Source organism: Melospiza melodia, chromosome 19, assembly GCF_035770615.1.
Source record: "Melospiza melodia melodia isolate bMelMel2 chromosome 19, bMelMel2.pri, whole genome shotgun sequence".
NCBI lineage: Eukaryota > Metazoa > Chordata > Aves > Passeriformes > Passerellidae > Melospiza > Melospiza melodia.
The window spans coordinates 15,480,134-15,496,145 of NC_086212.1; the positions used below are offsets into that span (position 1 = coordinate 15,480,134).

At 52.8% G+C, this 16,012-nt stretch overlaps 1 protein-coding gene across 1 annotated transcript in view; it reads left to right on the plus strand.

Annotated features, from left to right (window-relative positions):
- Positions 1–994: 994 nt before the first annotated feature.
- Positions 995–16,012, plus strand: part of KCNB1 (potassium voltage-gated channel subfamily B member 1) — a 93,824-nt gene continuing 78,806 nt past the window's right edge. The window contains exons 1-2 of the mRNA XM_063172669.1: positions 995–1,022; positions 1,859–2,521. Of these exons, the coding sequence (XP_063028739.1) occupies positions 1,955–2,521 (567 nt within the window). The 5' untranslated portion in view covers positions 995–1,022; positions 1,859–1,954. The remainder of the gene's footprint in view (positions 1,023–1,858; positions 2,522–16,012) is intronic.

Genomic DNA, 16,012 nt, shown 5'->3' on the forward strand with positions numbered 1-16,012 from the left:
AGAAGGGCACAGCTGTGTACCCCCGGTACAGCAGTCCAAACAGGTGAATTGCATTAAGTGATGCTAATTGGTGCTAATGGCTCTTCAGGCTGTTGCTGAGGGCCATTTTCCCTTGTGGGAGTGAAGGAAGGAGACAAGAGGGACAGCCTGGTAGAGGAATACTTCGATTGCTGTGCTGTTGCCTGGAAAGTCGACGTTTTCTCTATTTCTGCTGTGTTTTCAGGTTAGTAAATGCTGCTTTACGTTGTATTTATAGTCCTAATCGGCAGCAGAGATCCATTGCTATTCCTTTTATGTGTTTCTGCAAATATCTGCGACCATCGTTGTGGGCTCCTTCCTCCGACGAGGAGCAGCGGGGTGGGGGCGAGGGCCCTGTTCGCCCTCCCAGCCGGGGTGATGAGCAATGTCCCAGCGCTCCGCCGCTCCGGCTGGGCTCGGAACCGCCTGGCGGGCGGCGGGGCCCTGCCGGGGCTCCGGGCTGCTGGCTCGCCTGGGCGCTCTCCGCCGGCCCCGAGCTGCGCAGGGAGGGCCCGGGGAGCGGAGCGGGGCGGCCCCGCTGCAATGCTGGGCTCCGGCTCACGGTGGAGCTGCCCGGCCCCGGCCCCGAGCCCTCCGCCCCGCGCGGGACAGCCGCGCACGGCCGCGCCGGAGCCGGGGCCGCACTTGTTGAGCGCCGGGCCGAGGCGGCGGCGGGCAGCGCCGGGGCTCCGCTCCGCGTGTGCCGGGGACGGGCCGGGGGCGGCGCAGACGCGGCTCCGGCGCTGGGCGCGGGCAGGAGCGGGGAGCCGCAGCCGAGGGAAGGCCTCGGAGAGCTTCCTGCCGAAGGAGCCGATTCACCTCGCTTCCCTTCCCCTCCCCCTGGGCTCGGCGGGCAGCCGGGAGCGCCGCCGCCATCCCTCCGCCCTGAGGCTGCCCGGGGGGGATGCGAGCGGGGCCGCCCCTGCCGCCCGCCCCGCCGCAGGATGTAGCCGCCCTCGGCCCCGCACGCCCCGCACCGCCGCGCCGGGAGCCCGCAGCAGGAGGTAGGTGAGGGCTGGGCTCGGCCGGGCCACGCCACGCCAGCCTCTCTCTCCCCGTGCGCGGCGGCGGGGCTCCGCTTTGGGGCTGGGGGAGCCGGGGCGGCGGGGACGGGGCCGAGCCCTGAGCTGTGCCGGCGGTGCGCGGGGAGCCGCTCCTGCCTGCGCCGGGGCTCTTCTTCGTGCCATCTTGTGTAAGCAACAGTGCTCGGCGCTGTCAGGAGCCACCCGGCTCCCTAACACAGGCTCGGGGTTTTTCCTTGTTCCCGGGTTCGTTGCTTTCCCGGTTATGCAGAGGCCGGTGTGGGGGGCTTGGGGGGCGTCCCTGGGCAGCCCAGAGAGGCAGAGCGCGTCGTTAGAGTGGCTGTAAATCCTCCCGTTTCCCTGCCCCAGCTCTTTCCTCGGGAAATCGCTAAGGCTGGAGTTACTAAAAGCCTCCGCAGCCCGCACGGCCGGGCAGGGCGGGGGGCAGCCCGGGGGCCGCTCGGGCTGGGGTGGGGACCGGCGGGGCCGGGCGCTCCGCGATGGGAGCCCGGTGCCGGCGCACCCCGGCCGGGGCCCGGCGCCTCTCGGGGCGCATCGCCGAGCTCTGCTCGGGGCAGCTCCGCAGTCCCCGGAGCGGCTCCCGGGGCCGAGCCCGGCTCCGCAGCCGCCGGGGCGGGGGGACCCCGGCCGCCGCCCGGGGGAGCTCGGCGGCAGGGCGGCCGCACGTGGAGCGGGCCGGGCGCGGAGCGGGTTCAGCACCGGCGGGCGGACAGCGCCGCCGCCCCCCCGCCATTGGCGGCCCCGCTCCCCGCCCGCGGGCGCGGCGGGCGGGGACCCACGCGCGGCCTCTCTTGCAGCTCCGGGGCATGGAGGGCAGCGAGAGGTGAGCAGCGCCGGCCCCGCGCCCTGCCCCGCGCCGCACCCAGCCGCCTGCAGCCCGAGCGGGACCCGCGATGCCTCTGGGGATGAATAAGCATGGATCTCGCTCTACTACCTCTTTGCCTCCGGACCCCACCGAGATCGTCAGGAGCAAGGCCTGCTCCCGGAGGGTCAAGCTCAACGTGGGGGGGCTGGCCCACGAGGTTCTCTGGCGCACCTTGGACAGGTTGCCGCGGACCAGGCTGGGTAAGCTCAGAGACTGCAACACGCACGACTCCCTCATGGAGATCTGCGACGACTACAACCTGGAGGAGAACGAGTACTTCTTCGACAGGCACCCCGGGGCGTTCACCTCGATCTTGAACTTCTATCGCACCGGCAAGCTGCACATGATGGAGGAGATGTGCGCCTTGTCCTTCAGCCAGGAGCTGGACTACTGGGGGGTGGACGAGATCTACCTGGAGTCCTGCTGCCAGGCCCGCTACCACCAGAAGAAAGAGCAGATGAACGAGGAGCTGAAGAGAGAAGCGGAGACCCTGAGGGAAAGGGAAGGGGAGGAATTCGATAACACTTGCTGTGCTGAGAAAAGGAAAAAGCTCTGGGACCTCCTGGAGAAGCCCAACTCCTCGGTAGCGGCCAAGGTAAGCGTTCCACATCTCTGTTGTCTACCTTGCTTTGGTGCCTGGGCACTTGTGGCTGGATGCTGTGAGTGAAGGAGAGGAAGGCCTCTCATATACAAATGAATTGCAATGTTTTTTGGGTGGTTTTTTGGTAGTTTGGAAGGCATGTGGTTTGAGCGTCCCTGGGGCAGCCTGGGCTGCTCAGTGTGGGAGAAGCTCCTCTGAGCAGTGGGTCAGTGTGCAAAGACTGCTGTGGCTGGACATTTTAGACTTGTTACCCACTGGCCTGGGTTGGTGCAGTTTGTAATAGACATTTCTTTGGGCCTAAAACGCGTGAGTCTTCTGCTGCTTAACCAAATTGGCTTTCAAGAAGCCACTTCTGCTTGAACTCCTAGACCCAGGGGGAGTGAGGAAATAATGCCTTCCATTCCAGGGCTTAATTGAATTTTGTTTTTGTAGTGAAATGTGTCTCCTAGTTATTTGTATCATGCACTTCTAGGCTGTGTGTCTGCTAAAGCTGGTGTTTGATTTTCATCCTTTACCTTATTCCAGCCTTTTAAAACTCTTCCCTGTGCAAGCGATGCAGCATTGTCAATAGCTGAAGTGCTGCTTACTCTGAAGTTGGTTTCAGTGGACAGATCTACTTGAAGGCATTTTGAAGATAAGATCCATGTTGGGAGAAACCAATGTCAGAGTTGGCTCTGATAATTTAGCTGCCTCATGTTAGTCACATTTTCTTTAGTGAGGAAAATCTCTGCGAACACAGTGATTCAGTAACCATGGGGACAAAAGTGAAGGGGGAGAGGTTGAAAACTGTGGGATGAATAACTGAAAAGCATGAGAGACTGAGCAGTAGGGACCAAAACTTGAATTTTCTGTATACCCACGTCCTCACTGTATGGCAGAGAAGTCATAAGAAGCCCTGGTTACCTCTGTAATGCCTCTGTACAAACATCTGCAAACACAGACCATGGCTCCATCCCTTAGGAGTCTGGCTTGGATGAGCTATTTGTGAAAACAGACTTCTTCTCCTCTTTTTTTCTCTTCTCAAAATGCTGCACATTGTGAACCAAGAGCATGTATGAAACTTTGGGGAAGGGATTTCGTGAGACATGGACTGGCTGAGCCTGGCATGGGGAGGGGAGGCATGGTCTGCCTGCTGAACCCATTATCACTTTTTTAATGTCAAACAGAGCCCCAGAGTGCCTCTATCTCTCCAGTGGCACAGATGACACCGTGATGAACACATTAATAATTTATAAGGCTCCTTTGGCACAGTCCTGGAATCCTGAAACACAGGCCCCAGGCTTTGCTGTCTGTGGCACTGACTCAAAATCCATTAGAGACTGTTGATGTTCATGATTTATTGTATATGAGCAAGGGTCATTCTTGCCAAATAAGTGTCTTTTGTGATTTATAAATGAAATACTCTAGCTTCATTTTCTGAGAAAATTCTCAGAGTAAGTGCACCCAGCATTGCAGGCTCTGGATTAATTGAGAGGGAATGGAAATGCATCATTACCCTTAGCATTTAAAGCTGCCATTCTGTGCCTTCATTACTGCAATGGAAGTGATGCTGTGTGTTCTCAGAGCTCAGATAGTGCAGCAGTTCCCAAGCACAGGTTCCCACTCACCTCGTGTGTTAGCAGGGCAAGCAGGCCTGGAGAACAATTAGCTTAGCAGGCAGGGACAGCAGCTCTGCTAAGCCTGCTCTTGATCCGATTTGCTCCCTGCTGCTGGGCTGCTTTCCCTCCTGCCAGAGGATGCCCGTAGCTTTGATCACCTGCCCGAGTTCAATGCACATATTGAACAGGTTGGACTCACCCTGCAGCCTGTGGTGGAAGGGCGTGGGGAAGGCATTGGCAGCCTGGCCCGTCCCTGCCCGGTGCAGCTGTGCCAGCTCCTGGCAGGGAGTGTGGGCTCAGGCTGAGCCCTGCTGGAGCTCCTGCTCCTTCCCCAGCTGCCTGCCCAGTGCAGGGGGCACAGGAGCTCCTGTCACCTCCCCTACAGCCGGACTGCCTCTGCTTTGCCAGCTCTGGGAGCTCACACTGTTCCTGTGCAAAGGAACAAAGTAAACTCTTGTGAGGTTTAATGTCACGCAAGGTCCTAAAACCGCGCTTGGGGAAATCTGAACTACTCTTGTTTGTTTTTTCTCTTCAGACTTGTTCCACTCCGTGCAAAGGGTTTTCCATGCAACAGATACCAGATACCTTCATGTTCTGTTTAAGAAGCCCAGAAAATGGGTACAGGTGCAGGTTCTCCCCCAAACCAAACCAGCGTCTTTGGCTGCATTTTAACATTTTCTGCACAGCACTGCACCTCACCCCTCCATACCAGCTTACTCCTGGCTTATACTGGGACTGGTTAAACAGACAGACTTCTTTATTTGCTTGGTTTTCAGGGGTTTGGGATTGCCTTTTTTTATTCTTGGATGCTTTTTGTTGGCTTTGTTTTTATGGATTTTATTTTTATTTATTTAAATGGGACAATACGTGGCTTATCCCAGGTTGTAAAATAGCATTCAAGTAAGAGAAGAAGAATTCCCCAGACCTTAGTTTTTGTTGCGTTCTTATCCCCTGGAGAGTCACCCATATCTTCTAATTTCTCTGTCTGGCTTTTAAACCAACCATTGTGGCAAGCAGGGTCTAATTTGTGTGTGAGGCTTTGCCCTGTGTGTGAGTGGAGAGAGCCCTCCTGGATTTCAGTGCTGCTGTCACCCCCTGTGCTGCTGTCCCTGGCACAGCCCGGCCCCTCTGTCCCTCTGGGTGATCCCAGAGCCCAGCACGGCTCCAGCTTGGCCAGGGCAGCCGCCAGTGCCCAAAGGGGTTCCAGTTCAGCCCCGTGCCCTGGGCTGGGATGCTCTGTGCTCCCTGCACACACCTGCCCAGAGGGAAACCCCCGGGCACACAATGCAGCACTCCGGGGACTTGGCCTCTGTCAAATGGAAAAAAGTATCAGGCAGTTATTAAATAAAACTGTGCTCCTCTCCTTCTAAACTTAGCATATATTTTAAAGGATCTGATTCTCCCTGTTCCTGTGGTTATTTGCCTGCATATTCCTGACAAACATTCACTGCAGGCTTTGTGGATGCTTTCTCCTCTTCCTGCAATCACTGTTTTTGCATGTTCGTGCTTATTTTTATCATTCTCCCAGTCTCTCTTAATAGTTTGGTGGTTGATTCTTGGTTTTGTTTTTTAAATAGTATTCTTCATGTGCTTTGGTGTACTCACAACATCCATTTTTAACCACAGAGGACTCTGGTGCTCGTTTCTGTCATGGTTTACTCTAGAAGCTGACGAGGTGCAGATATTTTCTGGAGTAGCTCTCACACTTTGTTGCATGGCAGTTTCCTTTGTCAGGAAAGCAAAGCAGCTCTCCAGAAGCCAGGCAGAGCTGCTGCTTTTCCTCGGGCACGGTGCCCGTGCCAGGGCAGCAGTGGTTACACAGCTCCAGCGCTCTGCTTTGGGTTTTGATCCTGATTGCTCCTTCCCTTGCCAGGGCTCAGCTTGGGCAGCTGGTTCCTGCCACCCTCAGCCCAGCCACCATCCTGCCTTGCCAAAGTCCCCTCTGAAGCTGCTGCTTTCCCCTGACCAAGGCCAGTTAGGATCCATGGGTCACTCAATGCCTGTTCCTTGGGAGAGCCAGCCTAGCTGTAATCCCAACTAGGCTTCATGTCTGTGCTACCATGAAAAAATAAAAGACTGCAGTTGTTGGAGCTCTCCAGTATAAACAAATAACAAATTAGACCAGCTCAACATCTTAGGCTAGCATCTATGGTTCTGGAAATTCTCCGATCGCCTGGACCTTTCCAGCAGCTCTGCAGGAACATTGCCCTTTTTGCTTCTTAAGAGGAAAGTATTTCTTTTTCTCCTTTAGTCCTTACAAATGATTTCCCCGATCAATATTTGAGCAATTAGTGTTGCATGGGGTGTGGGGGGGAAGTCTGCTCGTCTTACAGACTCCTCTGCATGTGCTGGTTTCATCTATTTTTCTCTTGCTGTCCTGAAGGCTGAGAAAAATACGATGACATCACCCACTTTGCAAAAAGCTTCTCTGCATATCTGCATGTCAAGTAGGATGTGCACTTCCTTTCCTCCTCGCTGCCTCCACTTCCCACTTGTCCCTGTCCTGTTGGGAGCTCAGCTGCAGTGATCCCTCCCTTCTGACAGGCTATTTCTCATCTTTTCCCCTGCTCCTGCTCTGCCTTTGCCAGTGCAATAATATCGCATTTATCCTTGAAAACATGCAACTCCAATTCGGTAATCTCATTATGCATGCCTCTACATTCCTTGAACAGCTTTTCTCTGCTGCCCACTGCTCTCTGCTGCTAATCTCTGGATGCATTGCTTAGGGACTGGGGAGGATGCTCTGTAAGCTCTTTTCTTATTATTGTTGATAGTAGTGACAAAATAAGAATGATAAAAGCCTCTTGGAGATGCGTTTGCTACATCTAGAGCGTTCTTCCCCCACATGGGCTTTCTATTCCTGGCCCTCCCTTATGGTGTGCAGTTTTCATTCATCTCCAAACCTGCCTGAATTTAGCATTTGGCAGAGGAAACCCCTCTCCTGAATCGTAGGGGTCACATCTTGGCTGTGTCCTGTCTGTCTCCGAGGGTCCCAGCTCAGGGCACATGCTGACTTGGACTATTAAAGGCGGATTGCCCATATTTTGCCTCCATCTGTAACTTTTTTTAGTGTGATGCAGCTACTGCCTTGGCTTTTTTTGCTATATATAGGAGACTTTTTTCCTTCGTCCAAAATGAACTCATATCTTCAGAGATCCTCAAGAGCAGAGCCTCATTGCAAAGCCTGTCCCCTGGGTTCAGGGATTTGCCACTTTGGTCTGGAGCTTATCTCTGGGCTTCTAGCACAGGCCTGTCCTGTGGACACAAGTGATTTCTGTTCTGGATCAATCTCTTTTCATCCTGCAGCTGCTTTCTGGGTCTTGTCCTTCCAGTGGACTTAAATCTTTTCTCTGGGGAGCCCTAATTCCTATGTTTAGTTCCCTGCAATGTCCTCTGTCTCGCTGGTGGACCTGCCCAGAGTGTATTGCTGTGCTGCCAGCTCCCAGAGCTCGTCTGCATTACAGCCTGCACAAATCCCCAGCTGGGGCAGAAACCCCCAGCCACAGCCTGGTACAACTGCCAGCTTGGCAGCTGTGTCCTGTGGCCCTTTCCTGGCTCTGAAGAGACTTGCTGGGAGTCCCTGTGACACGCATTGCCTCCTGCCTGGGCTGCACCTGCCAGGGATCAGCTGGTTCTGAGTGCTCCAGGTGAGATGCTCACCTGTCCCAGGGGATGCTCTCCCAGAGCTGCTGTTCCAGCCCCTGGATCCAGGCAGGAGTTTCCTGGCAGTCCTCACTGAGGATGGTTTGGCCTCAGCTGTTTCCCATCCAGGCCTACAGCTCTGTGCTCTCTAGAGAATTCCATCAAAGGAAAGTTAATTGCTAGGCCGTGCATTTTGCTTGATGCTCTCACCATCCAGTCCATTGAGTGCCAGCATGGATGAACACGTGTGTGTTGGGACACTGCTGGATTTTTAACTTCTCTGTAACTCCCTGCTAGGGGAGCCTGGAGGGGCTTGTGGTGCTGCCTGAGCATCCTCATCCATGAGAGCCTGCCTGCCTCTGGAGGGAGGTGAGCAGCTTACATGCTTGGGCTGAATTCCTTGGAGGACGTGTGCTATAGAAGTATAGTTGGTGCTATTTTTAATGCACCAGCTCTCATTTGTACCTTTGGAAAAATCTCAGAGAAATTAATTCCCCTTGCTGCTCAGTGTTCTCCATCCTGTTCAGCCTGAGAGCAGACAGGGTTTGAGGTGCCAACATCACCAGTCAAAAAGTAGAAAATGTTGCAACAATGGAAAATTCCTGTTTTGTTCAGCTGTAACTGCACAGGTTTAGTAATAATGGGGTTCAGAAGAGGAGTGCTGGGCCCAGCCCCCCAGGCTGTGTGATGTGATGTGCCCAATGGGCAGGTGTGGCTTTGGCCACAGGTACCTGTGAAAAGCCTGGCATGGGGGCCAGGCCCTGCCCTGTGCTGACCACCACAGTGCCCAGGGCTGGCTCTGCACTCCAGAGCTCCATGGAAAAATCCATTCTTCTCTCATCTCTTCTCAGACATAGATAAATATCCTTGCTGTCACAGTCTGCCTTCTGCCCCCTTCTCCAATCACAATTTCCTTCTGATTTCTCATGATGTGAATGCCCCCATGGAGAGGAATAACCCAATGTTACTTTTACAACATGAGCGTTGCTATTTGTCATTGCTAATGGCAAAATATTTATGTCAAAGAAAGTTCACAGCTGATCACTTAGTTCTTCCAATAAACACAGTCACAGTGATTTACTCTGCAGAGAGGCCTGGCAGCAGCATCAGCACAGTGGGGCTGCTGTGTGTGAGCAAGGCATCAGGGTGAGCCTCCTCCCTGCATCCATGTTGTTGTGCTGAGGCAGGTGAGGATCAGGTGTGACTGATGGGAGTGGTGAGGTTTGGAGGCTCAGCCCCTCCTGGGTCAGTTTGGTGCCCCAGGGCTGGGGGTGAAGGGGCTCCACGCTGCTGGGCCAGGCACTGAGGGCTGGTGGCACCCCCTGCCCATGCCCCAGTGCCCTGCCCAAGCTGCTTCAGCCCTGCTCTCTCCATCCTTGGGCTCAGCCCCTGGGGCAGCAGCCTCGTGTTCCCCTCCTGCCATTCCCAGTTCCTCAGTGCAGCAATTCTAAACCTTGTAGAGAGCTTCCCCTGAGCTGGCCTGGTCTCTGCCTTCTCCCCACTGTCCTGGCTTCTCTTTTGGCCTCTCCTGTCTCCTACACAGCCTGGCACCTGCTGAACGTGTTTACCAGAATGCCTTGGTGAGGTTTTGTTGTGACTTCCAATGAGAAATTCCACCCTTTACTGTAGGGATGGCCTGGAAGAGGGCTGAGGTGAGCACTGTGCCTCGGTGCCTGGCTATGGCCCTCCCCAGGCACTGGATTCCCAAGCAGATTTATTTTCTAGGTCCCAAGTAACACCAGCAGCCCCAGTGCTGATCTGTGGAGGGTAAAACTCCCTGTGAATGTATTTGGAACAGATGAGTATTATAGTGTCTGTGCTCATCAAGCAAAGCTCTCAAAGTGCTTTGAAAAGATGGATTAGTGAAGGCCAGGACAAACCTGTGATATATGTATTATCCCCATCTTAAGGTGAGCAGGTGACCATTGCCCAAGGTCAGTGGGAAGGCTGGGCAGGGCTGGGGGGACCCTGCCTCCAGTGCCACCAGGACATTTTCATGGTCTGGATGACCTTCCTGTGGCCCCTGCACTGCCCACCACAGATCCTACAGAGGGCTGGCAGCCCTCAGACAGTGTGTCCTGGGCATGGAGAGAGGAAACAGCCCCCTTGTTGTTTAGGCATTCCCACTGAGGGGAGCCCAGCCTGCAGGGGAAGGTGCTGGAACCTTGGTCAGGTTTGGAGGATGAGTGGTCACAGAAGAAAAGCAGGTTTTCCTCTGCTAGGCCTAAAAGCAGAAGGTCTGCACTGGGGTGTTTCCAGGGAGGGGATGCTGCTCAAGTGTTTTGAGCAGCAAGGGAGTGCAGATGTCAGCCTGGCACACAGGAAAACCCGTGGTGTGAAATGCTCAGATCAGTCGCAATACATAACTGCTGCACTGTGCTTTGAGATGCATGAACATACATTAAACCTGCCCATCCGTGTGGGGATTCCTTTTCACCAAACTTAACCTCTGTGAGGAAGTTATTTATTTCCAATTAAGAGCTAATCTGTGCAAGCAGCTCTGCTTTGAGCACAGCAAATGCAATGATGAGTGACCCAAGTGCTACCCAACAGGAGCAGTGTCTCCTCAGACACCCCAGCTGCCACCTTTATAACACAGAGCTCAGAGCATGGCTTGGGCAGCCTGGGAGCTCCTTCCAGCCTGGCCTTGAAGATGGATTTGCAGTTTTTGGTGTGTTCCCGCTGTGGTTCCTGTGGGGTTGTGCTGAGGTTTGCAGTTACTCTGGCCCAGTGATGTGGACCATTGCTGCAGGGCTGTGGATGATTTGTGACCCTTCCCTGAGCTGCTGGCACTGCAGTGGGGGAAGGTGGCCTGAGCTCAGCACTCGGGCTCTTGGTTGTGTGCTTGGGCAAGATAAATGAACAGCAGAGCCAAACCCAAGCACTTGTTGGTGCTCAACTGACATCGATAGCATCCATCAGGTTTCTGTCTAATCTGATTAAAAACCTGTGTCCCTAACAAAAGCTGGTGAACAGTCAAAGCAAATTGAAGGAATAATTTATTTGAAAGTTCTTTTTTTCTGCTGTATATAATCAGTTCCTGTTATTATGAGTTGAACTTACTCAATACTGTTTGGACTAGGATTTGTGCAGAGTCTCTAGCCAAAAGCACAGATTAGTTTTGTTTTATTTTATTTAAGTCCATTTGCTCTAGTTCATTTTTGAACAAAATGGAGCTGTAAATCTCATTTGCAGTACATAAACAGCATAAACACCAGAAATGCTTTCTCATTGGTACTGATAGTCAAAATGCTTCTAAAGCATGATTATGCTTACCAAATGTTAAGATTTGAGATTCCTTGTGGATATATCTTTAAAAACCCCTCCTTTTGCTAAAAGAATAAATTGAAGGTGTGAGCAGAGAGGTCTGCTGCAGTGTCACCACTTGAAATCTTTTCTAGGGGCAGGAACTACAGTAAGCACCCTTTCCATGGCAAGGAATCTTTTCCATGTGCTTTTTCTTGGGTGGTTCAGCAGCATCCAGTGGCAGCACAAACAGGGATGGAAAGGTGTGGTGGCACACCAGGAGCAGCAGCTTGGCTCCCTGAGGACCCTTCTGTATTCCTGTCTGCTCTCCTCTCCTTCCCTGCCGTGGTTTGCTGTCTGTCCGTCCTGGCTGTTTGTCCTCCCGGCTGCCCTGCCAGGCGGAGCAGTGTGGTTGTCCAGCCCTGAGAGGCTCCTCAGGGTCTGTGGTGGAGGAGGGGGCAGAGCTGTAATTCACCCCCAATCTCTGGGCCCCTTTCCCTGGTGCAGCTGGATCCCAGCCATAAATGTTCAAGCAGCAGCTGGAGCCCGTGAGAGCTGACCCCTTCAGTGGAGCTGCCCAGGAATCCATATGAGACTGGGTTTCTGTGTATTTCTGGGAATCAGGCTTGTGTCTGGCACGCTCTCAGCTCTGAAAAACTTGGTTCACACAGCTGTGGTTCTTCTGTTTGTTTGAAAATGTCCATCTCTTGCTGCGCACACTTGCCTGCTTCTGCAGGGCATGCTTTTGTCAACCATAGTGACCACACATTAAACAAACTCTCTGCTCCTTGTAATTGGTGCATTTGGCCACTTCCACTGTTAGCAACATCCCTGCACTTCTCCATGGCTGGCTACTCTCACAAACCATGGGTTCCCAAGTGTCTGGGCTGATGGGGAGTAGAACTCGCTTCCTCAGGCAGTGTTTGCTGCCTGCCTTCCTGGTGGAACAGGGAGCTTTCACTCCTTGTTTACTTACTTGGGAATTTTTGGGAAATCTGTCCTTCATTGCATAAAAGTTGAATCTTTTTAGAAAATAAAAGGATAAAAAAAGAGAAACGTTGTCTTCCCTCCTGTCAATGTGCCAGGAGTTTATTAATAATACATAATAATTATATGTTGCGTTTCCTAGCTGCTTTCATGTGAGGATCTAAAAGTGCTTCACAAACATTAATTAAGTAATCCTCACGCCTGCCTGGTGCAGTAACTCTTGCTATCAATCTGCACTGAAATATGACAGTGCAGAAGACACAGTGAATAAGGAAATCTCCCAGGGACAGGCAGGAGCACAGCTGGCATGGAGAGGAAGGCAGGCTGGAGCAGACTTTGTGCTGTGTGAATCCAGCAGCCTCCCTGCACTGCCTCAGTGCTGTTCCCTCTGGGGCGTTGGACACGGGCTGCACACAGCAGAGAGGAGATTTTCTTGACCAATGCAGGATTGTCTCTGCTGGCAAGAGGAGATTTGTGACTGGCAGCAGCCCCTGTGTCCTGGCTGAGAGCAGCAGGGCTGGTGGCAGCATTGTCAGCCCTCTCTGAAGCTGCCTCAGCGTGGGATTGACTGATCCTTGCTCCAGGAGAGCCTCTGTTTGTTACCCTCAGGTGGGGCCCAGCAGGTGCTGCAGGTCCCACAAAGGGTCTCCTTAACCCCAGCTCACCACCAGGGCATGTCACAGGTTTGTGCTGTCCCCACATGATTTTGCTCCTTCTCTCCCGCTCAGAGGAGAGCTTCAGGGAGTCCTGCAGAGCTGGGCTGCAAAGCTCAGCCCAGTTCCTTCCCCTCAGCCCTTGGCCTGAGCTGCCTGGGCACCTCTGTCTCGTTACCTTGGCTGGCATCCCTTAGGAGCGGTTTTTGTTAGGGTACAACAGGGATGAAAAGTGAATGAGCACCAATGTTCTGCCAGCAATGCCCACTCAGTGTGCAGCTGTAGCTGAGTTAAACTCAGGGCAGTCACACACAGTTGTTATTCTTTGCCTCTGATATTCCCCACACTGTTGTTATTCTTTGCCTCTGAGTTTCCCCAGGTCAGTCAGAGTCTGATTGACCTCAGTTCTGCAGAGCTCAGCTGTCCTGATCAGGAGATATTTGAGATATTTCCCCCAAATATAGGATGTGCTGCATTCTGGAGCACATCAGGTGTCAGAGTGCATTTTGATAATTGCTGTGTTTGTGCTCTCTCTGTCTGTGTTTACACACAATGTTATTCTATAGGTGTAACTTTAGATTTCCTGCAATCCCAGGGAAGGGTCTCATTTAACATCTGCAGCCCTGGCCAAAGCTCCAGCACATGCCTGCTCAAATATCAGATTTCCATCATGCTAGGCAAGTGCACTGGGTCTCAGCAGAGGGGTCTTTGGCCTCTCTTTTCTCTCTGCTGAACACTGGGGCAGTGTTCATAATGCAATTGCATTATTTTTGCATGTTCATCAAGCTAAAGAACACATTTGATGAAGTTTCTGGCTATGAATGAATGGCCAGGAATGAAACCCACTTGACTTAATAGCTATTTTAAAAGATGCTCTTAAGAGCTTTGGTAAAGTGGCTGTGAAATACATCTTGGTTTGCACTGTCTTCTGGAAAATTTTCTTCATGGTCCAGATAACTGGAGCATGGCAGTGCCACTTCCAGGAGTTATAGATGTAATTAATTTAATCCATAAACACTTTGTAGGAAGTTCTGTCTTTTTGTTCTGTGTTTATGTAGCACTAAGTACTACAGGGTCTTGACTCACAGCTCGTGTATGCTGCCCCAAAATGAGTAATAAATATGTTTTACGGAGAAAGCCCGAGCTGCAGTGGCAAGGAGGATGTGGGATCAGTGCGGCTGATTGTGGTGCCATGGGCAGCCTGGCCTGGGTGCCAGGGGAAGGGACTGGGATCCAGCACTGGGGCAGGGTGTGCCAGGCACAGAGGGGCTGGAGCTCAGCTCCACGGCACTGCTGTGGTTTGTGTTCCCCCAGAGTGAGGGAGGGGACAGGGACGGCCCCTGGGCACTGCCTTGGCTGCTCCTGGCACCTCTGGGCTGGGCTTTGCTCTGAGTTTCCTGCACCAAAAGGGGATTTTTAGTCTCTTGTGCCTCTGACCAAAATCTGCAAAAATCTCTCTTTGCTTTTGAGAGATCGAAAATCTGTCTCTGCTTCTCCCATGCTTGTCTGGTTGGACAGGGTCCTTTGGGCACCACTCCTTGTACATCAGAGCCCTGATTCAAGGGGCAAACCAAGCCCAGCCTGTGTGCTCTCTGCCCCATTTCTGCCTGTGCCCTCAGAAGGAGCACAGTAAAGCTGAGTTTGGCTGTCTCCTTGCTGATTTAGTGTCCTGGGTGGTCAGCAGCTAATGACCAATCTTAACTGTCGCCTCTTTTCCTCTGAGGCTGAGTCCCTAAGCTGTTGGGATGTGTGAGTGTGTTTTAAGTGAAGCACCAATCCCTGCCAAAGCACAGAGCAGCTGTGGCAAGGCTCCAGCCTTGCACCTGGTCTGGTCTGCTCTTTGTGTGAAGTGCTGCATAATTGTCTTCTTCATTAGCTGCCTGCTGAATTCTGCTTTGTGAGGGATTAAAAACTCCAATGAATATGGATTATTTGGAATGTTTTCCTTTGGGACACAGGACAGAATGAAGATTTTTGGAGCTGTATGTTTGTGCAATAACAAGGGATGGAAGATGCCTTTCCCCATCCTTTTCAAAGCTTCCTCTTCAGTCCAGTGTCAGGCAGAGCTGATCCCCCCTGTCTGTGATACCCCCGGGCACACACAGGCTCTGCCTGGGGGCAAAATGAAACCCTTGCTGAGAGTGGGGAACTTCAGCACACACAAAACTCAGTATGTGAGTGATCTCCTCAAAGTCAACAAGGCTTAAGCAACTTCTAGCATTAAGCATGTAGCAAAGAGGGAGCAGTTAAAGGACCCATTTCACTGAAGAGGCCGGGAGCATGTGCTGATGAAGTTTCTATAAAAATAGGGACATTTTCTTCCTCCAGTTAAATTTTTTTAGTGCTTCAGGTTAATGTGACATCTGCAACATCCAAGAAGCCTACAGAGAATTGTTTCTGTGGAACAGATGTTTAACAATCCAAATTTTATTTTATGTTTCTGTCTGTTTGGACACTTTCTTGTCATCTGCTTTTTGTGCCTGTGACAGTGCTGGGCCCAGGAGCTGTGAGAAGGGCCTGACACAGGGAAGGAAACCTGGCTTTTTCTCTAATTCAGCAATCAGTCTGCCACCACACATTCAGCTCAAGTCTTTCCCTCGCCCTGGTGAAAGCAGCATTTGATTTTCTCTCCTACAGGCATTGCAGAGCCAGGCTCCTTGCAGGAGAGGGGGGTCTCCTTTTTGACCTCCTTGGGAAATATCCTCCCAAAGTGCAGAGCAAGGCCCCTGTGACAGCAGAAATGCTCTGGCAGCTGGCCCTGGCAGCCAGGAGAGAGGGTGGGTGTCCCTGCAGGAGCCTGGGTATCTCCACAGCCTGGAGGGGCTTGAAGCTGTGCTGGGGAAAACAAAGGCACAAAACTTGTGCAGGAGCTTGGGCAGGGCTGGGGGGTCCCAGGAGCGCTGCAGCCTTGGGCACGGCCAGGCCTGGGCACAGCCAGGCTGCAAATCCCAGCCCTGCACTGGCTCTGCAAGGGTACTCTTCCTCTCCAGGTGAAGAAGCACATGGCCATAAAATTTAGTAATGTAAACAAGGCAGACGTGGTCAGAATCCTATTTGGACAGATTTATAGCCTGACTGTGGAGCAGCAGCCTGGCCTGGGCTGTGTGCCAGCAGCAATTAATATGCATCCTGGGCTCTGTTTTCCTTCTGGACAGTGTCCTTGTGCATGCTTGTGTGTTAGACTGCAAGCACGAGAGGCTGCTGTCTGCTGGGGAAGCTGTACTGGAAAGGCACGGCCCTGCAGGCTGTGTGGGACTGAGGGACAGGGAATGGCCAAATTTGGGAGAGCAGCACGTGCAGAGCTTCCAGGTAGCTGGCATTGGGCCTCTGTGCATGATGATCACAAAGACAATGCTTGC